Source organism: Heloderma suspectum, chromosome 2 (genome assembly GCF_057233095.1).
Source record: "Heloderma suspectum isolate Gila_16-S chromosome 2, 16-S_ref, whole genome shotgun sequence".
NCBI classification, from domain to species: domain Eukaryota; kingdom Metazoa; phylum Chordata; class Lepidosauria; order Squamata; family Helodermatidae; genus Heloderma; species Heloderma suspectum.
This window is the reverse complement of record NC_139459.1, coordinates 266,561,744-266,588,109: the sequence shown is the minus strand read 5'-3', so window position 1 is coordinate 266,588,109 and position 26,366 is coordinate 266,561,744. Positions and strand designations below refer to the sequence as shown.

At 41.1% G+C, this 26,366-nt stretch overlaps 1 protein-coding gene across 1 annotated transcript in view; it reads right to left on the bottom strand.

Moving 5' to 3' along the window:
- The window catches only part of CDX1 (caudal type homeobox 1), a 41,131-nt gene extending 16,197 nt beyond the window's left edge, over nt 1-24,934 (bottom strand). Inside the window, exon 1 of the mRNA XM_084832427.1 lies at nt 24,352-24,934. Within this exon, the coding sequence (XP_084688553.1) occupies nt 24,352-24,781 (430 nt within the window). The 5' untranslated portion in view covers nt 24,782-24,934. The remainder of the gene's footprint in view (nt 1-24,351) is intronic.
- Nucleotides 24,935-26,366: the final 1,432 nt, after the last annotated feature.

The window sequence follows — 26,366 nt, the reverse complement described above, 5'->3', positions numbered from 1 at the left end:
TAGACTACGGCGAAAATAAGGGCAACGCTATTTGCGTTGCCCTTATTTTCGCCGTAGTCTACATAAATATTTACATAGACTACCCGTGCCAAAATAAGGAACGCAAATGGCGGCGCCCATGGGCGCCGCCATTTCTATACACGTTTTTTTTTTTTCCAAAGTCAGCCGTGATAGGCTACGTAAAGATTTACGTAGCCTATCACGGCTGACTGAAGGCCGGGGACTCAAACGGCGGCGGCTATGGCCACCGCCATTTGCGTCCCAACAGGAGAAGAACTTTCGCGGCCGGAGAGGCGAGGCGCTCCCCCCCCGGCCAGAATTTCGGCGGGGAGGGATGGGGCACCTCCCCCCCGGCCAGAATTTTGGGGGGAGGGACAGAGTGCCTCCCTCCCACCACGAAGCAAGCTTCACGATAAGGTAAGTGACTTTCGTCCATCCCTACTCCTCGTAGGGCTTTGTTTCCAGTCCCCGATCATCTTCATTGTCTGGATTGCTTGTCCTTGTCTTTCCCAACATGAAAGGGCAGGGGCAACCAGAGCCTTGGAAACCGCTGTTTGTTCAGCAAGCACCTAAGACAGCAGCTCTTCTCTGGCTTCTCACAGAGGGCAGGACTTTGGGGAGGGGTCTCAATGGGCTGGATGGGGCCAAATTCAGCCTGAGGGGGGCAGAGGTTTCCCATCCCTGATCTTCAAAGCTCCTCAATATATCTATGGAGCAGTAAAGAACATGTATACATCAAGCTGAACTTGAAAGCCTGACTTATCTATGCTGAACTCACTAGGGCTATTTCTAAATCAGTTCTTTTTAGTCCAAGGAAGTCATGTGGATCCATCTACCACATGATCCACAGGTATTTTCTCCTTATTGCACCATCATAATGTGCACACATAAGATACAAGAGCACACTTTGAAAGAATCTAATGCATCCACTGTGCTCTTAGCCCTCAACCCTATTATGTTTGTATGTTAGGAAGCTGCTGATGTTGGATATACTGCTCCTGCATGATCATATAGAAAGGTGGAATTGCATCCACGCCCTATGATCCCATTATATGACAAGTAGAATGCGCCATTTGCTACCAAGGAGAGCCCAACAACTGGAACCACTTTCCCATAGACCCTTTCCAACCCTACTATTCTATGATTCTATGATTCCTCATGGGAAATATCTTTTTCCTTGGGGAAGGGTATGTGTGTGTGGGGGGGGGGATGAGAACTGGTGGGAGGGGAGGGGTATGAATGAATCTTGGAGAAGCAGCAGGGGAATTGGACTGCCTGACCATCCATGTTGAACAGTCATAAAAACCTATCAAGGTTTCAGCCTTCGAACCTGAATCTTTAAGCAGCCTTTTGGCTTTTGGGCTGAGTGAGCAGGTGTTCTCACATTCCTAGGGCCAGCGTCAAGGGTTGGCATGGTCGGGCACTTGCCAAGGGCCCACACTCCAGTACGGGGCCCACTGACAAGAGCCCCCTGGACCTGCTGCTCCTCTTCACCATTGTAACCTGCTTGTTCGCCCACCTCACACCTTGACCCAGACAACTATGGTGGCATGAAGGAGGACTGGTAGATGCCACCCCCTGCTTGCTCACTGGCACTCTGCCTGGCAAGCAAGCAGGTGATGGCAATAATGAGAAAGAGGATGAGGAGGAGCAGCTGGTGACAAAGGTAGACTCACTGAGGGAGGGGGGCGCTGAGGGTGTCTTGTTGAAGTCCCCCCCCAACCTGGAGCTGGCACTGCCTTGTATAGATCCATCCTCTTCCCCCTTCTCTGTAAGAGCAGCAGCTTTTCATAGAATAAGCGTGCAGAGATGGGAAGAGTGCTGGCTATGCAGTTTTTTAAAGCACAGAAACCCTGCCACACAAAAAGGTGACAACCCTGGAAGAAACGAAAGAAAAGAAATGTGCGGAAAGGCCAGCTGAGAACAGGAAAACTGAGTTGAGGCTGACACTCACACACACACCTACCTACTCACTACCATCCATCTGTATGGTCTCTTTTTGAAACATTTTCCTCGCAGCTCTTCCATTTGATGGGCAACTCACTAATACGTTTATAAGGACATCATGACCATGTCTTTACATTTCAAAAGTTTCATGAATATAAGAAGGATTCCCCCCTCCCCCACCAATTATCTGGAAATTCAGATTTTGTTTTTCTAACAACTTAGTTTGTCATCAATGACTCATAATTAGCAATGCTTTTCCTCTGTTTTTTCTGTTTTATCAGCCAGCCAGTCAAGAAGATTAAGACTAGAGCACCATCCCTTGCAGATTTATGCACAACTAACTGTATTGAATTCAATGGGATTAGACATGCCTAACTCAGCCAAAGATCAGGTTGTAAGAAGTATTAAGTAATTTGAATAACCAATCATTTGATTAAACCATAGAAGCAAATAGGAAAGCATCAAATTGTCCACAAACTAGCTTTAACATTGTTTAGCTGCATTACTCATCCAATACAGACCCTTAGCAAATATATGCATAGAAATCAGAAGTGTGTATGATTCATAATGCAGAAGAAAAAAACTAACATCTGAGTGGACAGTGTCCACAGTTACTTTACCAGTCTCATGTATCTTTTTATATATTTCACAGGAAGGTTATTGTGTTTTGTAGGGAGGCTACTTGAAAGAAAAGAAATGGGAAATGTAATACATGGAAGCTTAATCCCTGATATTTAAGTATTCTCACATACTGGCAGAACATGTATATTGATCAGAAAGAATGGCAGATAGGTAATGTTTGGATACAAAAGACAGCAGTGGGTGGTATCCAGTTTACCCTCCTGTGGATGGAACAGCTTCCATCAGCAAAATGGGGAGGAAGAAAATTCCCTCTCCCTCCTGCATGCCCTCAAAATCTGCTTGGGAGAGATGGAAGACCCCTTAGATTTTTGGAGGGGGGATCAAGCAGCTGCAGCAGGGAGGAGAAGAGGGGGAAGTGCTGTTGTGCAAGAAGTGCACTTTCGTGGCATTGGATTTCACTCTGTCACCACTGGCCACAGCATCTTACACAACAAGTATCTCTGTATTTGCTTCAAAGACAACATATTAAAAGAGAAAGAAAAAATAACCCTTTTCATTGATCCTCATCTGTCCTTCATGTTCATGTGAAGAAATTGTCAAAGAGAATGGTAGAGATTGGGGCATCTGAATATCTGATATGGGCATGATGTCTTCAGTTTGCAACATGGGCTGCAATGTTCTGAAGGCTTGCAATGCAAAATCACTCTTAAATGTGATTTTGCTGCATGGTGATATTTCATTCCATATTAGATTTGAGCACTTCGTCCATTTTTGTTTGAGCACCACGATGCTCTATTGTCCATTAACAGGAAGTTGTGCTGACACGACACAATAAACATAGGAATGAGCTACCAGTCAAGCTTAACAGGTTCATTATGGTCCCAGCAAACCTACTATATGTAAGCATTCACAAGATCCCCACTAAAGTTAACTGATGAGTATGAACCTGGAAGTCTTCTTTTCTCTTCTTTTAACTAAATAAATAAATCTGGAATTTTAAAAGTGCTCAACATTTTATATGCAAATATTGTAAATATATAGTTATTTGAACACAATATCTCATTTTGTCATTTACTTCTTCCTGTGATGCAGGGAAAAGAGAAGAAGGTTAACCACTCACAAAATTTTGCTGTCACAATTTCAGGGCCTTGAGTGTCATAGGGAGCAATCCTATGCATGTTTAGACAGGGAAAAGTCCTACAACTTCCAGCATATGCTGGCTGAGGAATGCTGGGAGTTGTAGGACTTTTTCCCATCTAAAGGTGCATAGGATTGTGCCTTTAAATATTAAAATTTTAAAGGAAGCAGATTTTAACTAGTAATTCCTATAGTTTTAGTATTTATTATTTATTTTTCAAATGTTTGTAAATGTTTAAAAATCACCCTGGAAATTGAATTACTTACTCAAGTTTTTTTTTTTAACAAACTGGTCCTTCATTTGAGACTACCTGTTCAAGCAGAAACCTAGATCTACATACCTAAGAACATAAATTACCTCATGATCCCTAACTTCAAAGCCAGCCCCCTGCTATCTTTGTTTTCCAATTAACTCCTATTCTTTATTCATTAAGCCACTCTTTCCTGATAGCAGGCCTTGAGCCTAATTGTTCATTTTTTTAATATTTGAAAACTTCATTGCCAGCAGCTGACTATCTTCAGATAAGTCAGGCTCACTTATTTTGACTTTTTCCCCCAGTCTTGTCACAATTATAGAAGATAAATGACCTCCTTGATCAGCCCAAATAAGCCTGTTAATGAGGCCAGAGGCAAGGAGTTCAAAATGGGGATCAAGGGGAGGCTAATGTCTGTAGGTAGAGAAGGTATCGTTACCTTTGTTAATGTGTAACCCCTAATAGTGCTCCACTTAGCTATCATTAGATAAGGGAGCTGCTTTAATATGCTGTACAAACCATAAAAGGAATCACCTCCGAGTGTATGCACAGTCATAAGCACATTGATACCTGTGTTCAGGTTCTTTTTCCTAGGGCAATTCATGCCAAGGTACTGATTATAGTCAAGATCAAGGGTGTATTCTGCATTTATCTTCTATTCTGAGACCAGGACTTATCCCACTTAACCAACGTAAAATAATCTAGCCCTTGCTGTCTAGCTACCCACAAAGAAAACGAAAGGACTGCATTCATGGCTCTGGGCAACATCAGGGCATAAGCTCAATACCAAAATAGATCGTGGGAGGTCCAAATAAATCAATCTGTAGCGCTAACTCTAGTTAAATGCTCCCTTTTGTTAATTTATTGCACTTATTTATTACAGGGTCAACACAGGATCCTCTTACCAGCAGTTATCTCTTACCAAACTCAAACCCAAGAGGGACTTTTAACTAGAATGAAAATATCTGGCTTAGCAGTGTTATAAATCCATGTATTGGGGCCACTGTGATCAGGTATCGAGATTACTGGTGTCAAGAAGATGATCACGGAACACATCCCTGTTGCTCTCTCACCCCAATCCAGTTGTACGTAGTTGACGAGTTGAGGCAGAATGTGGATGGATATGCACATCTGGATGCTTCAAATGTACATCCCACTGAGAGCAATGTCGTGCGGATGAATGATATCCACAGTTGGATGAACATTCTGCATAACTATTAAATGATGCATGCATTCGGATGACCATCTAGGTGCATATACCCATTCACATGTACATTCTGCCCTATCTAGTCATACACGATGCACTACTAGAACTACTAGATCAGGACAAATGTCATCCTGCATAGCACTGGTAGGCAATGAAAGTGACAGCAAAGCCTGTCAAGGCAGGGAGCAATACAGATATATTCCCTCCCATTCCTCCAAAGTAGCAGCAGATGATTTTTTTTATTATTAAATTTATTAATTGCCCATCTAGCTGGTCACCCAGCCACTCTGGGCAATGTACAGAGTGTATAATAGAACAGTTTAAAACAATAAAATTCTACATTAAAAAAATCATTTTCTAAAATTACCCTAAACCACCCCAAATGTCTGCCTGAACAACCATGTTTTTAATGCGCGGCGGAAGCTCATTAAAGAGGTGACTGAATGAGAAAATGCAGGAGAAAATGCATAAAGGAGTGGAACGGTTTTTTGTGAAGATTTTTGTTCCCTTTCTAATATTAACTTTCACACCAAAAACCAACCCTCATGAAATTTGACACAGTTTATATTATTCAAGTCAGGAATAAAACAGACCAGAAATGGGAAGGGTAATGAAGTTTGCTAAACTGCCTGAAGAGTCTGCGGTTCTTGGTAAATAGGAACCCATGGCAACAAAATGAAAATGAGTGCACATCAGACAGCTAAAGCACATCTCAAAAGCACAGCAGCAGATAGCAATGTGATATAAATATGCTGGCTAGGATCTCCAGAGCCACTTTAAGCATACTGAAGGGCTTGCATCGTATCCCATGTAGTGTGTTTTTCTTTTCTTTGAACAGCGCACACACACACGCACACGCACACACACAACGTCCATATCTAAAAAAGCACCTTGTAATTCCCATTTCAAGAGTCATTTGCCATGTGGCATGGGACTAGGCAGACAGATAAGGAATCACTTTTCTTCTAGATCTCTTACTTAGTTCTGGATAGTTGAGGAAACAATGTCATGCGCATGCAATTTCATCACCTCTGAAAATAAAAAAGAAGCTGTGTTTCCTTAAACACTGTCTCAAAGTAATCCTTAGGGGGAAAATAATCTCCATATTTGTTTCAGAAGTATTTTCTCAAGTGAGGGGATTATTTCAAACCTGTGTGTGCTTGACAGCACAGAAACCAACTATGAAATGATTAGGCAGGCAATGCCACGCTTTTAGTCAAGTGCTAAAGGGAAAGTCAAGTGAGAGCCAGTATGGTGTAGTGGTTAGAGTGTTGGGACTGGGACTCAGGAGTTCTGGGTTCCAGTCCCCACTTGGACTTGGCCATGGGACCAGTTGCTGACTCTCTGCTTAACCTCTTTCACAGAGTTGTTGTGAAGGCAAAAATGGAGAGGAGGACCGTGTAAGCTGCCCTAGGTTCCTTCCAAGCGGAAAAAAGGTGGGATATAAATGTAATAATAAGTAAAAATAAAATCCAACCACAAAATCCTAAATGCTAAAAAATACTAAAGAACAAACTGCAAACAAATCCAGTGTTTCTACTGAAATATATTTAGGCTTCCTACAGAAGGGCAACCAGAGTAGGGCAACATATGGCCAGCATGCAGCAAACATTGACCAGGGCTGGATTATCAAACAAACTAACAAGGCCCTGGGCTAGGTCTCGTGATTTTCACAATATGGCGCTGATGTAGTCTACTAATTTTTCCCTAAAAACGTACCAGTTTAAGAGGTCCTTCTCAGTGGGCTGGCCTACGGCCTGTGTTTTTCATAATACGATGCTGGTTTTGATGATGAACCTGGCGCTGAAGTTGTTGTTGTTGTTGTTGTTTTTTAAAGTATTAGAATACCAACTATGAAGTGTGAACCGCTCAGAGAGTTTTGGCTATTGGGTAGTATAGAAAAATAATAAATAAATGTTTTAATTTGCAGAACAAAAACAAGTTTAAGTGGTGCGCTGAGACCCCCCCCAAAATTTTCAGCTGGCCTGTGAAAAGAAGCATTTGAAAATGCATGGTGTAGATTGATTACACAGGTGGAGAGAGAGGTAGCATGTGTTTGAGCACAGAATGTTCTTTAATCCAGCATCTACTGTATAGGGCAAAACTACCAGGATTTATTTATTTATTTATTTATTTATTACATTTTTATCCTGTCCACCCCCAGTCAAAGCTCTCTGGGCGGTTCACAAAAATTAATGAATTTATGAAATGATTGATGTGGATTAGAAGAAAAGAGCCTTTTCACAAGATTAACAGCAGAAGCATTTGATAACACTAAGGCCAGATCTACACCTTATGTCATATCATTATGATCCCATCATGGTGACGCTATATCCCTTTTGCATATTTACACCTTGTAGGACACACAATGAGATTTGTTGCGGTATATTGGGTAACGTGGAATAAAAAGCAGGAAATAACACTACAAAACTGGTACATTGAATGTGTAATGTGCCCCAACAGTTAGAAATGCATTTCAATACCGCTAGAAAGCAGTAGTGTAGGTCTAGCCTAAGGGCATCTCTACACCAGCCTAAAATCCTACATTTAAAACGGGGCTTTCTGCTTCTGTTTTAAATGCAGGATCACAACGACGCCCTTTTTCACGTGCTTCCTTTCCCTTCCCCCTCCTTCTCCCCGTATTTGAGTCTTCCATTATCTTTCATTGATCTCGCTCCTCTTCTTGCCGCTTTTACTCTTTTCACAGAGGAAACTGAAGTGGAACACAATGGGGTGATTTGATAGCTCATTATCTGCGATCTATTTAAAAATGGAACAAAGGGCATTTATTGTAGGAGACACCCTGGAGGGTCACAGCATGATGTAAAGAGCCTGCAAACTTCTGTGAAGGAGCAATCTCAATCGCAGGATAAAAGCTCCGTGTGATGGAGCCCTAAGTAAACTCAGGGCCAAACTAGACATAAAATGAGAAATGTCTCCCAAATAGGTTTCATTTTTCTTTGATGGCGCTGGTGAGGATGGGGGAGAGTGCTTAACACTTTTTCTGTTTCCTGATCAAAATGTTCCTCTCTCAAGCACCTTTTCTCTACGCAGGGGGAAAGACTGTCTTTTGGCCCACAGGTGAGAAAGCAGTTGTGGGAATGGCAAAAAGGTTAAGCCCCTCTGCTCAAATCAAATTATAACCCCCCCAGCCCTTGCAGCTACATTAAAGTAAAAATGAAAAATATTGGGAGACACCCCACATATTACATCTAGATTAGTTATCATAGTCTTCTACACCACAGGTGGGAAGACTTCAGGCTGTGGGATCCACTATTTATTACAACCCCAAGATCCACCAACCAGAGCCAAATGCAAAAGAAGGCATACCTGCTGAACTGAAGAATTCTGAGCCCAGGAATTTATTTTGAATGCAATTAATGGACGCAATGAATGGAGGCCATAGTGCTTCAACACAAAATCCACTCCTGGCTACCACTGGGTCTCCAAGCTTTCTTCATTTCAGCAGTACAATTTGGGGAGGGAGTAATTTTGCTGTTGCTACTGTTAAACAACTGGGAATCAGAAATCCTTGCTGATGTACTGCAAATCACTCAGAGATCTACTAGTAGATCCCAATCTACCTTCTGCTGACCTGTGGTCTGGAAAACCAAGAGCTCACGATATGCAGTGGTACATCCATGTTATGTATCCCAAACTATAGGAAGTAATGACAAAATCTAACCTGGAATACATTAAAAATTAGGAGCTCTTGGTGTCTCTGGATTTAAAACGATGCTTTAATTTTATTGAACACCTGGCCTTTTAACCTAGCTCCATTATCAACAACTGCTCCAAAATTCTGAATGGCCAGTGAGCCTTAATATGAGATTAATTCAGTGTGCCAGGAGAGCTAACATTTCGAGCACAAATCCAGTGTGGTGCCTGCTGAATACATAAAATTGAGGATACACACATGGCATGAGCAAGGTAAACTGAACAAGTTCATTAACTAAGGATTTTTACACAGCTTCTTTGACAGGGCCACATTGCCTGAAAAAAAAGGACATATATGGCCAGCAAAATCCCAAAAACACAAGTTTAAGAAACACTGTGGCGGGGGGGGGGGGGGCGGTGTTCCCTCCACATTTTTTTCTACTTACAACATTATTTTGGTTAGCTGATTGCTTTATATAAATCGCTGAACCTCTCTTATTCAACCACATAAACAGAATTGCTGGGAATGATCTAGTCAGTAAAGTACTACATTTTGTTGGTTTTAATGGGAGAATGAAACACTTGTTCCTTGGTAACCTTGCCATTAATAGCAATGAAGCTCAAAATATTTAACGTTCACTGAAACATGTCCAGTGTCAGGTCCAGTTAAACTTGTGGTAATCTGTATCTAAATCCATGTTACTGTCTATATTTTTACCTAGGAAACACAGTCCGTATCGCTTAACTCACAGCACAGTCCTATACATGTCAGCTCAGAAGTAATTCCCATGGAACTCAGTCAGTCTTACTGCCAGGTAAGTGGGTACAAGATTGCAGCATTAGTAACTTTTCTTACATCTGGAACCCAAGTTTAGCACCAACCTTGCAATGGAACCAACTTTTTAAAAGATTAACCATATATCATGTCTTTCTGTATGTCTCATTCTCTTCCCTCTCCTCTTGTTTTCTTAGGATACTTCCAGACAGATGGCTCCTAGTGCTAACAGTCAAAAGACACTGTGCAGCTATTCCATTTTATCCTCCTTAAGGAAGTTTTTGTAGAAATAAAAACGACAGAAGCAGCAGTGGGAAAACACAGGAGATTTACAAGTGAAAGACAAAAGCTGTCTTTACACGAGGCATCTATTGTGCACTTGTGATTGGTCACTCATGGACATTTGTGGGTCATTTACATGATGCCATCAGCCTCCAGGGCACATCCAACTGTTTTTGATCTATATCCTGCCAAAAAAAAAAAACCTGGGCTGGGAGAAGAGTTTTCTTGGCTGCATTAGGAAAGGCTCAAAGTGAGCACGGAGCTGGCTGGGGAGGAAGAAGATGGCGACCCGCCGACGTAAACAGCTGACAGCAACAAAGCCACATGCACCCCACGCTGCTCTGCAGCAACAGAAAGTCTCCCTTGAATCCCTTCAGAGACCCACTGATTCATGGCTTGCTGTCCTCCCTGAGGCTGCAAAGAACTTGCCTGTGTAAAGCTGATCTTTATCTCACTTAGAATGCAGAAACAGAAGCCCCGGTAAACTGCGAAATAAAAAGCCTCATGTACATCACCACCACCATAACATTCTGTGAATGAGATATGGTAATTGCACGATAAAAGCCTCATCTGGAAGCACCTTTACTTCCTCCTTCTTGCTCGATTTCTCAGTCTCTTTTTCTTTACTTCTTATAAAACAATTGAATGAGATAGAAATTGTGGCATTGGTGCAACTCAGGTTGGGGAACAGCATGGTTGTGGATCCTGACCCATCAGTTGAAGACGTGTGCCCAGAATCTAGATTAGGCTGCTGCTATTTTGTTTTAGGAGTTGGAGCTCATTTGAATAACAGGCTTCTGTGGCATGAATAGTGGTAGAAACAGCTCAGGATAAGCTTACCTCAGAAGCCACCTGCTCCCATATGAACCTCCCCAACTTTTTCTCAGTCCCATCTTTACATGAGAACAACAGGTGGGTCGGTGTGAGAGACAGGATCTCTGCAGTGGCAATGCCAAGACTGTGGATGCTCCTCTGGGTGAAGATCCACTAGTTTCCCTCTCTGCCTGTCTTTAGACCATTAGTAAATACCTTATTATTCCAGTCAGCTTCTAATCTAAGATCTGCTGCTTAGTATTTTCTTTCGAAATCTGCCATCTGTATAGTTTTAGGTTTTGTATTGCTGTCTTTTAAATTGTTTTAAGTGCTGCCATTTTCATTCTGTGTAATGGCTTTATTGTTCTAACTTGGTTGTGTTAACTTTTTAACGTAAGCCAGTCTGATTGTCTTTGAACAAAGAGGCAGCATATAAACAATAATCTATACTAAAATCAAACTATCTCTGAAAAATATACAGATATATGTAGTTGTCCATTATATTACAATGCAGTGCATAACTTCATTTTTAAAAATCTAATTTTTAAAAGATTACATGGACATCATGGGCAGAGATTGCACTGCCAGTTTTAAGGGTAAAATCTGCAATCATCTTCACACTTACTTGAGAGCATGCCCTCTGGAACTCAGTGGAACTTGGTTCCAAGAAAACACACATGAGGAATGGACTAGAACAGTCTAGTTCTTGCTGATGCAATTATGCAAGTCATGAAATTAATATGTGCATATGTAAAAGAAAAATTAGACCTGCTCTGCCTATCATCCATAATGTTAATACTGTTACAATATGACTGCTTAAAGCAGCTTTCTCCCAGCATCCCCCAGCTATGCTGGCTGGGGGATGCTGGGACTTATGGTCCAACACATCTGAAGGGCACCAGTTTGGAAAAGGCTGTCTTAAAGGGCTTCTCTGGCTTTTATCTGTCACCACTGGAATCCCTTATTGTCCATTCAGATCTTTAATTTTGGTACATTTAATGTACAGTGAACATTAGATACATATGTTAAAAACAGAGGGATATTTAAAGTTAAAGGGAGGCTACTTTCTTCTAAAACCTGAAACAAAGTATACTTCAAAGAAAATTTAAAAGGCTATACCTTGCACAAAGTGCTGCTGGCTGCTCAACACATCTCATATGAGGTCATACTGTGGTTAATAATTTAAGGAAGAGTTGTGTGTGTACGTGCATAGTTGTGTGTACATATAGTATACCTCTATATGTATCTCTGTATGCAAAGGAGAAGCTATCAGTGTTCAGGGCTTTGGCAGCGATGTGTTCCACACTGAAAACAAACATCAAAGTTTATCATGCTAGAAAATCCACAATAAACTAACATAAGAATTACATACAAAAATTAAAAGTCAGTCTGTTAAAGAATCTATTAAGACATTGAAATGAACCTTGCAGCAGTATTTTGAGACTAAAATTGTCCATCTGACAGGATTTTAATTTGAATTCATAGTCTTACCATAACAGAAACTTGGCAAGAAAATATTTCTGACAATATTAATTTAGATTATAATCAATTGGTTTCTGCAACATGTGAACATCAGCTTATCACTGGCATTCAAATACGCCTTTGTCATCACCACTGTTTGCTTAGCCCAGAGTGATAATAGCCAAACTTGAATCTTCTCTAGCAACAAAATATTGGAAACTCATTGCTTTTGAAAAATTACCTAAACCAGAGGACAGAAATTATGCTACATTACTTATATAACTAAACAAAGAAGGGTGAGTTTCAAAGCTTAGATATAAAACTTGTGCAGCAAACTACAAATGGGCCATTTATAAAGGTGGGGAGACAATGAAATCACAAGGAAATCTGTGAAAAATTGCAATTAAGAAGTGCAAGACATTCACACATAGTTTGTGAACACTCTGCACAGGAAAAGAGGCAACAATTAACAATAACTGCAGAAACCTATTTTGCTTTACTTCTGCTTAGCACTTGTTTTGTAGCCCAAATATATTCCAACAATATTAATATGGCTAGAAATCAACAAATCGCAACAAAGTCCCATTAATTTTTATGAACATTAGTTATTACTAAGTTTTTCTGGAATGTGCTTCATATCTCTGCAGTGAAATTCTAAGCATGTTTACTCAGAAAGAAGTAAGTCTCTCTGGGTTCAGTGGGACTTATATGGTAGTAAATATGTTTAGAATTGCAGTCCTTGTTTCTCACCTTACATATAAATTTGAAGCCTTATATGTTCTGTTACTTAGAGTCTTACGTGCAGCAAATTTCTCAGCATTCAGAAATAACTGTAAAGAACATCGGCCCTGCCATTGCCAGTGGAGTCTGGTGGCTCCTGTTTTGGAGGGGTGGTGATTCCATTCTGGGTTTTAGCTAGAACCAGCCAGAGCTCTAAAGTTGCTTTCCCAGCTGCTGAACACATTTTGAGGATAGGGTGCAGCACCCTGGATAGCACCTTTAGAGTTCCGGCTGGTTCTAACTAAAACCCAGAATGGAACCACCGCCCCTCTGAAACTGAAGCCATCAGCCTCCACTGGCCGTTTCCCCACATAAAATTCTCCCCTGAAGTTGATAATTGTCCTGTGTATGACAAGCAGCTTGGGGATGGAAGAGGTGATTTCAACTGGGAAAACAGAAGGGTTATAATACAGAGAAGGGTTATAATCTCTAAATCTCCCTTCTGTAGTACCACAGTCCCAATCTGAATCATTATTAACATTTTTTAAACAGTGAGAGATTATTTTCATGGATCTTCCACACTGTGTCTATTTTAGCCCTGAGGTGTAATACTATTTTTTAGGTGTGAAAAATAACATAGGCATTTTCAAAAGAGGATTCTTACTTACTTCATTTACTTCTAAAGTAAATTAATTGGCAAGTACTTAATGCCCTCTAAAAAGGGGTTCTCCTTGAAGGAATATGTGTAGTCTCAGACTGGTGGATCCAGCATTGCTCTTAAAGTCAATGGCATGAGTGGCTTGTAGCAACTTTTACCACCTTTGTCAACAAGTTGGCTGCAGTCCTTTCTCTCTGGCCAGGATCTTACTTCAGCCACCCAAGCTTTGGTAAACTCTCATCTAGATTATTGAAAACTGTCATACATGGGACCACTGGTAATGTTGGTCTTACAAGGCCTTCTCTTTAGATTAGGGGTACTGAACCTCTTTTACAAGGCCTTCTCTTTAGATTAGGGGTACTGAACCTCTCTTACAAGGCCTTCTCTTTAGATTAGGGGTACTGAACCTCTCTTACAAGGCCTTCTCTTTAGATTAGGGGTACTGAACCTCTCTTACAAGGCCTTCTCTTTAGATTAGGGGTACTGAACCTCTCTTACAAGGCCTTCTCTTTAGATTAGGGGTACTGAACCTCTCTTACAAGGCCTTCTCTTTAGATTAGGGGTACTGAACCTCTCTTACAAGGCCTTCTCTTTAGATTAGGGGTACTGAACCTCTCTTACGAGGCCTTCTCTTTAGATTAGGGGTACTGAACCTCTCTTACGAGGCCTTCTCTTTAGATTAGGGGTACTGAACCTCTCTTACGAGGCCTTCTCTTTAGATTAGGGGTACTGAACCTCTCTTACGAGGCCTTCTCTTTAGATTAGGGGTACTGAACCTCTCTTACGAGGCCTTCTCTTTAGATTAGGGGTACTGAACCTCAGGCCTAGAGGCCAAATCCGGCCAACCTAGGGGCCAAGTCTGGGTCTCTGGGGTTCCCCCTATAGTCACACACCCTTCCCCTTTCCCCCCAGCCGCTTGGTGTTTTCCTGGCTTTTGTTCAGTCCCCCCCCCACACACACACTTCTAAATGGTTGAAATGCCACTCCTAAGACTCAGTTACTGGCAGAAAGAGCTTTAAGCTGCAATACGCTGGCATTTTGGGCCCACAATTTTGCCTCTGCTGCATTTTGCCTTCAGCCCTGTATACCACAGGAACGTAGCCCCTGAGAGCTTCTCTGAAATGGAATCCAGCCCTCAGGCTGAAAGAGGTTCAGCACCCGAACTTTAGATGGTAATGTGTATTACTTCTTATACTTCAAAATATGGTAAGCCAGTCCTGCTGAGTTTGCCCTGCCCCCCCCCCCAATTACTCTGCTGAATAGAACTCTGTTTTTTTGCCCCCAAATCCTGCCATCGCAGCACCACTTCATAGGTTTTTCCTTGAAGGAGCTGTTACTTGTGTAGAACGTGGTAGCTTGCTTACTAAAGAGAACAAGCCCTTGAGCACATTACACCGATTTTGGCTCAAATATGCTGGCTGCTAATAAACTCTGGGACCTAGTTCAAAGTGCTACTATTGGCTTTTAAAACCCCCAAACATTCTGGGTTTATCTTTACGAGGGAATGCCTTGACCTGTATGTTCTTCCCCATTCTTTAAGATCTGAGGTTACAGCCCTTCTCTTTGTCCCTACACAGTATTTGCTCTGTAAGAGCATGAGGCAGGGAGTTTTCGGTAGTTGTACCCATACACTAGAACTCTCTTCTTAGTGAAACCCTTAAGGCTTCCTCTCTCAGGTTTCTTTGTTGTTGTTGTTTGCAACAAGGGAACTTGTTATTGAAGAAAGCATCTCCTGACTGCTGAGTCTTTTTAGAATTCCTGCTGCTGCAATGCTGATTGACAATGCATTTTGTTTATGCTGAATTTCAATGTATTTTCATATTGTTATTATTCTGGTTTTAAGTTTAGTATAATTTGATAAGAAGTTTTAGATTGCATTTTATATTGCATGTTATTCATCACCTCAGATGCTCTTCCTTTTGGCAGAGAGTGTGGTCTATAAATGCCAGAAACAATAAAATTTAAAATTATTCCATTTCCTATATATAGCAGTGATGCATAAACTACACAAGCCAGTATATCTGTTTAGTTTAGAAATCAAGGTGTTCAAACTGGTTCAGATCAGCTGCTCCTGTTTTAGGAGTTAGTAGACAAAATTTTGCAAGTTAAGCAATTGTGTTTATCCTTGTTTTTAAGAAATTTAAATGACTGACCCTGTCCTAAGCATGTGGAAATAAGTTCCATTACTATCAGTGCAACTAAATATCATATAGGATCATGGTGCTTTATGCTTTTAATAATGCCATCCTGGGTATCTTGAAAATTAAATAATCTCTAGAGTTCCCCCTTTCTCCCTAGTTAAGATTTGATAATACCAACACATTATTTTCCAGCAGTCCTCAGAATATATCCTAGTAGCTGTTTATTCAAGAAGGGACTGAGCAGGAGCCTTCAATTTACAGCCTTCTGGTGTTAGAATTTATAACTTGCATAATTAAACTGTTGATATTTGTTGGGGAAATGCTAATTTTCTACTCCAGTTGCACCAAGATACCAACCATTAATCTATCCAGGCTGATTAATTATGTGCTTATATAGTTTCATTTAAAAATGTTATCTGTTATCTATGCTATCCATACCCCTAAGCAGATTACTTTTTTATTTTTGTTATGGAAAGCATTTTTAAAGGTTTAAGGCTTTGAAATAATAGCATATACCTAGGGCCAACCATTCACAGAACAGCTCCTGTTTACGAAGTGCTTTACCAGCATTGACCCAACTGAAATGAAAGTGGCTTGCGTTAGCAGAAGAGTTCAATTATGCCAACCTATAAGCATTAAAAGTTTCATATCTGCACAGATGTTCTTCTGACTATGGATCAGTTATACAACTTACACATCCAAACTCTCTCAGTAGTTAAAGATCTCCTCCTCAGACTGTTTTACTCTAATTGTACCACACACACTCCTACACATTGTATACTAAGGACTGCAGTCAGTGAGTTTCATTTTTTCATCATTTCCTTTTTTCTTAATTAGCAATCGTGTTGTAATTGTATATGGTGTTTTTTCTCATTGTTGCCTTATTTTCTATTTTTATTTCAAAGTAAACTTTTATGTTAAAAAAACCCTTCGCATTTTCTGAATGTGCATCTGGTGCCATTGGTTTGTAACAAATTCCTCCTAGTTCCCTGGTTCTGTGATATTCCCCTTGAAACCATGCATTCTGCAGTTGTTTACACAACCACAAAAGGCTTCCTATTAATGTCAATAAGAGAATCAAATTGGAAAGGTTTTTGCCTGGGCAAAGGGTATAAAGTTGGATCCATGAATAAAGTAGCTTATTTTAAAAGTCTAGTCATGTAAGCATTGAGTAGACTAATAAATATTTGTTCTGTTAAACAAAATCTATGACTTACTTAATATTAAACTGAGAGAATCCATCTAGCACTTTTAAAAAATAAATGGGACAAAGTGAATGTAACTCACCTCATATAAATGTATGCATGTTTTTTTTAGAAATGTCTATTTATTCAGAAATGTAGAGAAAGAATTTTGGAAAAGAAAGATCTATGAAATCACAGGATACCACATCTCTCCTGATTCTAGGAAAATATTACTAGGTTATCTGAAGGATAAGATCATGTTGAAATAGTTCATTTATTTATTTTATTTGTGACACTTATATACCGCTAAATATAATAATATCCCTCACTGTTTCACAATAAATATTGAAATCACATTTAAAATACAATATTAAAATACAACATTAAAACATTTTCAATTACAATAATCTTAGATTAGATTTGATTGTAAGATTAAGATTACAATTAGATTTGATACTGAATTTATCTATAGAAGCCAGAATCTGTATAGCAACTAACTGGGGAAAAACACAAGTGCTGTGAATCTTGAAATGGCTCAAGAATATTTTTAAAGCATTACTTTATTAACTAAATTTATTCTTCACGAAGTTATTTTAGGAATAAAACCACCTTGTTTCTTGAAAAAGTATACTTCTTATGTCTTAGAACAATAATTTTCAAAATATGTGCAACTGTTTGCTTTATTTTCAGTGTTATAAGTTAAATATCCTTATTTATTTTTATATTATTATAATAATATATTTTAAATTATTATGTGTATAGTGCCATCTATGTACATGGCACTTTACAAGGAACAGGTCAATTGCATTCAAGGAGACAATAACTTCCTTGTCCTTAATCTAACAGTTATGAGCCAAGCAAATCATGTTATTTTTATTTATTTATTTATTATCTAATCAAATTAGATTATCATTTAACTTAATTAGAGTTGTTTTGAGAGTGCATTTTATCTTAATGCACTTAAGTAAAATGTGGTGACAATGGTTTTTCTTCTTTTGTTTTCCACCACCACAAAATAAAGGACCTCCTTTTCGCTGCGCAAAGACCTCAAAATATCACCTGGCTTAAGGTGATATCATGTCTTTGATGAATTCTAATGAGAACTGGATTTTAATCCTTTCCTGATTAAAATGGCTCTTAAGTTAAACACATAGATAACAAAAGTGTGAGTCTTTCTTTATGTGTTCCCCAGATACTATCCATCCTGCAGTCTCTTAAGTGAAGTAAATGAAATCAATGAAATGAAAAGATCAAGGTCCAAAACATAATAGATCAGCATAACCAATGTGAAAACCAGCAAAAAGTCTGCATAGCTGTGGTTAATGAAATCTATGGCTTTATACCATAAAAACCATGAAAGATTTTATCTAACAACTTCATACTTTATTACTATACTTTAAACTGCTATTGTTGTTATAAACATTTAATCATAGTATGTTAGCGCCGCCAAGGCAGTAGGGGCTTCCACCCAATTTGGGGGGATCCCCCTCTTCCTCCTTATCTCCCAATACCACTGCCCACCCTCTTCAGGAGGATCCCCCGACCCTCTGTATAGTATTCTCAGGGGGCTATGAGGGCTGCCAGGGGAACCAGAGGGCAGGGAAGTCAGCTTCTGCAAATTCCCTTCTGCCTGTACAACACTGGATGTCACCTTCTATCAGGGATGAGCAATTTCTGGCCCTCCAGATTTTTTTTTGTCCTACAACTCACATCATCCCTTACTACTGGCTATGCTGGCTAGGGGTGATGGGAATTGTAGGCCAAAAAAATCTAAAAGGCCACAAGTTGCCCACCCTGCCCAATATCATAACCTGCCCAACTCCCAGTGACTCAATATCTACTTTGGTATGGGTATATGTGCTATATTATCACTTACCACAAATAAGGCTGAAGCCACATAAGTGAAACATTCTGGGGACATCCTATTACAAAGCCTAGGCTTCAGGGGGTATATGACAGGACGGTGATTACATTTCTTATTAATGAATTTGCTAAATACAGTACAAGACACAGAAGGTAGTGGAGTAGTTATGATTGGTCAAGATGTTGCTCCAGGCTCTCCCCCACTGTTTTACAGGTCAATCCACATTATGCCAAACTGGAGATAATTTTGTGATGGGTTTAAACATTTACTTGGAAAAAAGACAGCGAGTAAAAACAGGGCTTGAATTTTAAAAGGACACACAATCCAGCCCAAGTTGAGCATTTTAGAGTCAATCCTATGCGTGTTCAGACAGAAAAAACTCCTACAACTCCCAGCATCCCCAGGCAGCCATGCTGGCTGGGACATGCTGGGAGTTGTAGGACTTTTTTTTCGGTCTAAACATGCATAGGATTGCACCCTTAAAGTCCTATTGATTTCAATGGGAAAGTTAAGCACACGCCTAAATCTCTCTCATTGAAACCAATGGAACTTTTAAATGCTTAACTTTGGCTAGACGAGGCCCACAGTATTTTGAATGTATAGTTCGAGACGAATTAATTGACTTACTTCTAACTAGACATGCATGCTGTAAAAGGAGTGTTTTCGATGACATTTATGTATCCACGTTCCAAACGATATGGATTTTCAAAAGCCATTTTCCCAGTTGAAGCTGGATTTCCGGAAAACCTTTCGTCTAGATAGCCAGCACCTATGTATATGAGTAAATGCTGAATCTTATATCACACACACTCCGGACACCAAACTCGCGCGGACATATCCGAGGAAAGGGCGGGCGGGCAAAAGCTTCCACCTTGCGTGAGCGCCAGAACTGAAGCCAGAAAAAGAAAGGGCTAGCCCAAGCCAAGGCCTGTTGCGCGCGGCTAGGCGCCATCGGTGGCCTTGTTTGGTCGGCCCAAACTCGAGTTATGCAGGAAACTGAAAACGCCTCGAGGTGCCCCAACTTCAAAGGGCGCCAAGAGTCCCGTTTCCCAGCCCCTGAAGGTGAGGACAATGAGGCCGCTGGGCGTCCCGCCGCACGCAGGACCGCGGCCTCTCCGCATGACAAAGGGGCACGCTTGTAAATTTGCACTCGACTTGAGGGAGGCGCTTGCAGCCCCTTTCATTAGCCAGCTCTCCGCCCTGCCGCCTTTGAACTGGGCAGCCCTGCGGGGTCTTTCCAGCTGCATGTTCATTTGCGTTTCCCTACGGAGAAACTTCCACTTTCCCACCGAGCAGCCCGCTTCAAAACTCCCTTCCCGCGCAGAGTTGAAGAGTTCAGCGCCACCACGTAGCGAAAGGCTGAGTGCGGCGCTGGAGAACTCCGAGGAGGAAAAGCAGGACCCGAGGAAGACCATATGAGTGAGGCCCGGCTGCCTGCGGCGAATTAGGCAGCAAGGCGAATTTGGCTGGGCGGGAAAGTTCGCCGGCGGCGCTCGCGCCCTTTCCCTCCTCGCGCGTTTGACTACGCAGTTGTGTCGCTTCAACACATACAGCTTCCCGCCCACAGAAAGTGCCATTGAATTGATTTACAGTTTGTAAAATGCCACTTTTCCCACGGTGGATTTTGGGCATTTTCAAATACAGAATCCCGTTTTTTAAAAATACCTAACTAGAGTCAGTGTGGCGGCACAGCGAACAGAACGTCGGGCTTGGACTGATCTCAGTCACGAAGTTCACTCTCGGTCCGCCACCTACCAGGCAGGGCTGTTGCGAGAATAAAATGGGACCTTCTCCATGTAGACTGCCCTGTGATACATGGAAGACAGATAAATAAAGTAGGAAAAAACCCTAAAACATGAATTAAATATGTGGAAATCTAGTTTTTTATATGCCAACAAAACAGTACAGGATACCCCTGTCCTCATGTGGACATACATACTACAAAGATACCCCTATCTCACACTCATAGGCTGCCTCCATAAAAAATAACATAGAAAGTCAGCTCATGTGAGGACAAACAACTCCCTATGAGTACATAAATGTCATGTAAACACTCTTTTTACAGCACACATGTCTAGTTAGAACTTATAAGTAAGTCAATTGAGTTCAACGGGGCTTACTTCTATTATGTCTACTATCCTATTCTCACTTACCTGGGAAGGATAGCAGCCATATTCCCATACATACATACAACTTATACCTGATGAAGTGGCCTGTGAAAGGTCATATCATAATAAATATGTTAATCAAACCAACCGTGATATAAGCTTTTCACATCTTAAAAAACAGCCACAAGAGTCTATTGTTTTTACATCTTACAGTGATAAGCAACTCATCCTTCTTGTACAATACCTAACTTCTCAGAAAATTATGCAACGCTGCCCTACACCACAGACACATCACTGTCTCAAACTCACTCTTGCCTCAATTAACACAGAATAACTAACACTCCATGGTTTTGTACTTACACTCACTAATGTAGATTTGAGAATTTCCATTTTATCTATAAGCATGAATTGAAAGGTGGGAAATTCACCTATTTATTGCTATGATCATGAATACAACAGCATGATTAAAGAGTGTTGGGCAGTACCCATTAAGTGATCTTGACTACGTGTGAATGATTGTACATGCACACATACACAGTAGATACATATACTCCACAAAAACAAAGCATACAACAGATGATGAAGACTGTGGCATGTAACCTTATATTCTTCACAAAGTACCACAGTTATCACCTGTAGGCACATGATACAACAACCATGCTGAAGCCAAGCCACTCTGGTCAGCACCTGGATTAGAGATTGCTTGTGAATCCTATGCATACTGACTTGAGTTCTATCAAAGAGAAGTACAATATACATGTAATAAATACATATATACTAAAACCCATCCTCACATCTCATGTTGCCTCATTACACTTGCTAATACTTAACATCTTCATTAATTGATATGGTATTGCCAATTTGAGATTATTTAGCAAGGGGAGCCAGTGTAGTGAGCTTTCAGCTTGCTTAAACTAGGTTCCAAGTTTCACTTGGCACATTTACACACACACACAAATAGAAAATGTCAGCTGTTTCTACCCATCTGCCTCAGTTTACTAGAAAGCTGGTTTGTTGTTCCCAGTAAGCTCCTCTAGTAAGGACCTGAAAGGGACTCATAACCTGAGTTCAGAAGTGTAACTAAAATAGTGGAACATGGTTATACATGAAGTACAATAGTACGAAGTATAGATAAGAAAAAATACATAACTGTTCTAGAAGAAGCGTCTCAGTTCAAAATAATAGAAGCCTGTGCATCTTTTTGGCTGTGTGCACTGTATGCAAAATCAACTTCACATCTTATGAGAAAGAAACATATATATTTTAAGGTGTGAACATGTAGGGGGAAACTGGAGTATGGACACTTTTATGTCAGTGTACAAATCTTTCAAAACACATGTTTGTCTTATTCATGCATTATACTTGCAGGCTACAATCCAAAACAAATTTAGTAGGGGGTAAGCCTCATTGAACATAGTGACACTTTCTTATATAACTGCATTGTTAGCAAGTACATACTAAAAACATAAAGTGTGACATGCCCCACATATTGTGGAAGCTGATAAACAATTTAAACACAGCAGCTTCTTGATTAGTGAACACAAAGGCCAAAAACCACACACACATACTTTCTCCAAGGTACCACCTTGATTTTCTTATTTTCAATAGTAACATGGATAGTGGCACTTCAGATGTAGCAGTGTATTGACAAGGCAAGAACAGACTCTTCATAACTATCTTACTTTTCCGATTTCAGCAGAAACTGCTAAACCACTCACCCAGATACAGATACTAGACTTCCAAAAACTGGGCCTGTTCTGGAGAGCTTCCAAAAAAGGGTTCATGATTTCTTTCCTGTTGCAAAAGCCTTTGCAATCAACATGATTTGATTTTCCCTTCTCTGTCACTGAATGGTGATATTTACCTGAAGAGAAGGCTAGGCAAGAAAAATGCTGTTTACTGCAGCTTTACTAGATGAGACAAAAATTAACTTGTGACTCAGTGCCAGAATCTGAGTGAAGTGTTTGACAATGATACTGGACACTAGAGGTGGTTCTTTGAAAGCTAAAATCATCCCCTTCAATGTAGATGAGCAAAAACATATTAATTTTATGTGTCATTGTCACCCCAACTTAGAACTCCCTCTTGAACTTAGTTTCATACTTATTCCAACTAAAGCTGTCTTGGGAACCTGTGGCCCTGTAAATATTGTTGTCGTACAGCTCCCATCATTCATGACCATTGGCCATGCTAGCTGGGACTTATGGGAGTTGGAATCTAACAACATCCAGAGTTCCCCACCCTGAACTAAGGTTTACAAATTGTTTGTGTGCTACTGAGACTGTGGGTGCTTCCAGATTAGGCTTTTATAGTGCCATCACCCTTCCTCATTCATGGAACTTTACCAGGTGGGTGGGGGGAGGGTCCAGACCATCTTCAGCTCATTACCCTCCCATGTTTTCCCATTACTTCTTAGGCTTTTCCTTACAGTGGAAAATCCGTTAAGGAGGAAAAGATGGAATTGCTGCACTAAGTAATACAAATGTGACTATAACATTCTAGAAAAGGGACATACTTCCATGTAAATGTGTTTAGCCATTGTCAAGGTGATTAACACATTGACTGTTAATACATGACACTGGCCACGATCCAGTAACAGGTATGCACAGTTAAGTCACATTGGGCTCAATGGGGCTTAAGTTTAACTAAAGCTTACTCTGTGTTGAGTTGCGAACCTGGATGTAACTACGCTGATATACTGAAAATGGTCAAAGCCAGGTATATTTCCAGTCAGCTTAAATGGAGCTGCTTCACCAGGTATAATGTTTGATTTTATTTAACATATAACATTTATTCTATTTATCTACGCTTACTTTGGGAGCTGTTGCCATAATGTGCAATTCCTCCACATGGGGCCATCACTTACACACATACAGGCTTTGGGATGCTGTGGCCAGTCCTATATGAACAATCATGAGCATATGAATCAACCTTAGACGGAGTCAGATTGTTGGTCCGTCTAGTCCAGCATCCGATCGTTGACTCAGGCTGGCAGCCTATTTGTCTGCTCTGACTGAAGAGCAGTGGTTCTTCAGGCAGGGGTCTTTCCCACCAGCTGCCGCCTGCATGTCTGGGACATGTCTGGGACCGAGGGTGAGACCTTCAGCATGCAAAGCTGCATACACTGCCTCACTGAGTTATGGCTCCTCCCCAGTCACAGGTTCACGGACCGAAAAATCTACATGTATGAACTTTATACAAGACAATCTGTACACAATTTGCAAGTTAACTGCTTAGTAGAATTTCCTTCTATGTAAGCACTGTCGTGTCTGAAATGGCCTTGGTTTTTTGGCAGCCAATCTCTCCAGCACTGCTTCATGTTAAAATGCAGTTCGACCACAAACTCTTGTGTCTACGAGTTGATATGCGAAAGATAATGAAGAGTAAACCTTATAAAGTTGCCGGCTCAGTCCTGCACTCGGCTGACTGGAACTAGTGGGGCCATCGTGCTGAGTGAAAAGTAAAGGCAGAACAACAGAAGCCTGTCCCCTAAACCAGCCCACTCCCCTTCCCTCCCCGAAGCAAGAGAGAGGACAGTCAGGAACAGAGACAATTCCTTACCACTGTTGCTGCTGGTGGGAACGTTGCGCCTCATCCACTCATAAGGTGTGCGCCTTTGCGCGTTTGGGGAGAGCTGGGGTACTGAGGCGTTCATGGGCGGAGGCAGCAGTCCAGAGCCTGGTGGCTGTATGGGATTGAAATCGGAGGGGCTGTATGCTAGCTGCCCCGGGTTAGCGACAGACGAAGGGGCTCCTGCGCCATAAGAATGCCAGTCTTCTTTGGTGGGAGTGTACGGGGAGCCCCAAGCTCCCGCCGGTTGCCCGTGATGAGGATCGCTGCTAATCCCTGGCACATGGTGGTAGCTGGCAAAATCCGAGTATTGTGGGGGCACAGGAACATAATTCTGGGGGCTGAGGTTCAGGCTAGGGTGCCTGACAGGGTTGGGGTACATGTTGGTGTCCTTATCCAACAGATATCCCACGTACATCATCCCCAAGTGGCGCTGCGTTCATAGTGTGCCCTGTGTGCCGCAGCAATAGCTTCTTCCCTGGCCTGCCCTGGCCGATAACTCACAGCCTCTTCCTGATTAGCTGTTCACCTGAACGTCTTGGTCAGTTGTTTTTTTTTTTTTCCCCCACTTTGCAAAGGCACCTCCCTGAGGAAAGGCTTTTTATTGGGCCAACCTCTTGGAGCATTTGCATTGAAGGGCAGGTTTGCATTTCAAAGTACAGGAATCAAAGTGGGTGCCACTGGGGTGAATTCAAACGGTACAAATTACTCAGCAGATAGAAGTGACGGGGGGGCGGGGGGAGGAAAGGCCCTTATAAAGGGTATAGTGATGGTAAGGAAGGCCTGAGAAATTCCCAGAGAATACAAAGCATTCCAAGCACAAAGGGGCTATCAGGTAAATGTCCCAGGAAGAAAGAAAAAAGTGCGGCTGTTTCAATAAGTTTTCCCAGACTGTGTACAGGTATCCGTGCCATGCAGTTGCAATCTGGAATCTTTTTGTTAACACTAGGTTGGAGAACCTGATCAAAAAGATACTACCACTGACTTCAAAAGTGGAAAGGGTTATAAGATTTTTAAAATTATTTTTTATTGTTATAAGATTTTAAACATTATTTTTATTGTTTTATTTTTATTTGCCCTTTAGCTTGTCATCGGCAGCTCTGTGGAAGTATTAACGTTTGTTATGTGAGAAACCCGCCCAGGTGGCTGTCTCATTCGTCGCGCAAAAAAAAAAAAGGGGGGGGACACCTAAGATACCATTGAAATCCCTCTTCTGGACACCCCCAAGCCACCGGGAAAACACCTAGTCTGGCTGGAGTTGGCTGTCTAATAATTCCTAACCATCTTAGATGGTACAGATGCTAGGCATCCGAGAACGCCATGACCGAACATACCAGAATGTGGCCTAATAGATCGGGCGGAGGGCGGGACCTTTATAAATCTAAAAATTATCCCAAATCCGAAATAATACTAAAAAGCCTCCATTTTCATTCATTCCTAATTTAAGAGTATAACACAAGCCTCCCCAGTCCCCATTTTCTTCACTTTGATCAAAACCACTTCTGAATGCCTTAACTGAAAAGTGATTGTAGCAAAAGTCTTCCACTATTTACTAGGAGGATATTAATTAAAGAAAGTCGCCTTCAACTAAAAAACAAACGAACATTCTTGTCGATTTTTTACTGGCCATCGGAAGTGTCCAAAGAATGAAGGGAGCACCAGCAGGCAGTTTGTAAAAGAGGTAGTGTCCTTCCAGTTTCTCTTTCCAACAAACACCTCAAAGTATATTAAGAAAGAGCGCTCCTAATCCCAAACCCTAATCGGGATTGTACAATACTTTGGAAGTGACTGAGTCGTGCATGGCAGAACTGTTTTCATTGCAGTTTTAGAAAGCAATTAGAAAAACCAGCTCGGGAAGAAGAGAAAGGAAAATAGTAGACAGGAGTTTCCTTTCTAACTAGCCCTCGAGCGAATTGATCTTCTCTGCTGCCAGGTAGGTAAAACTAATTGAAACAGTATGATGAGGTTTGTTGTCGCTTTCGAAATCTAAGGTTTTATGTTTCCCG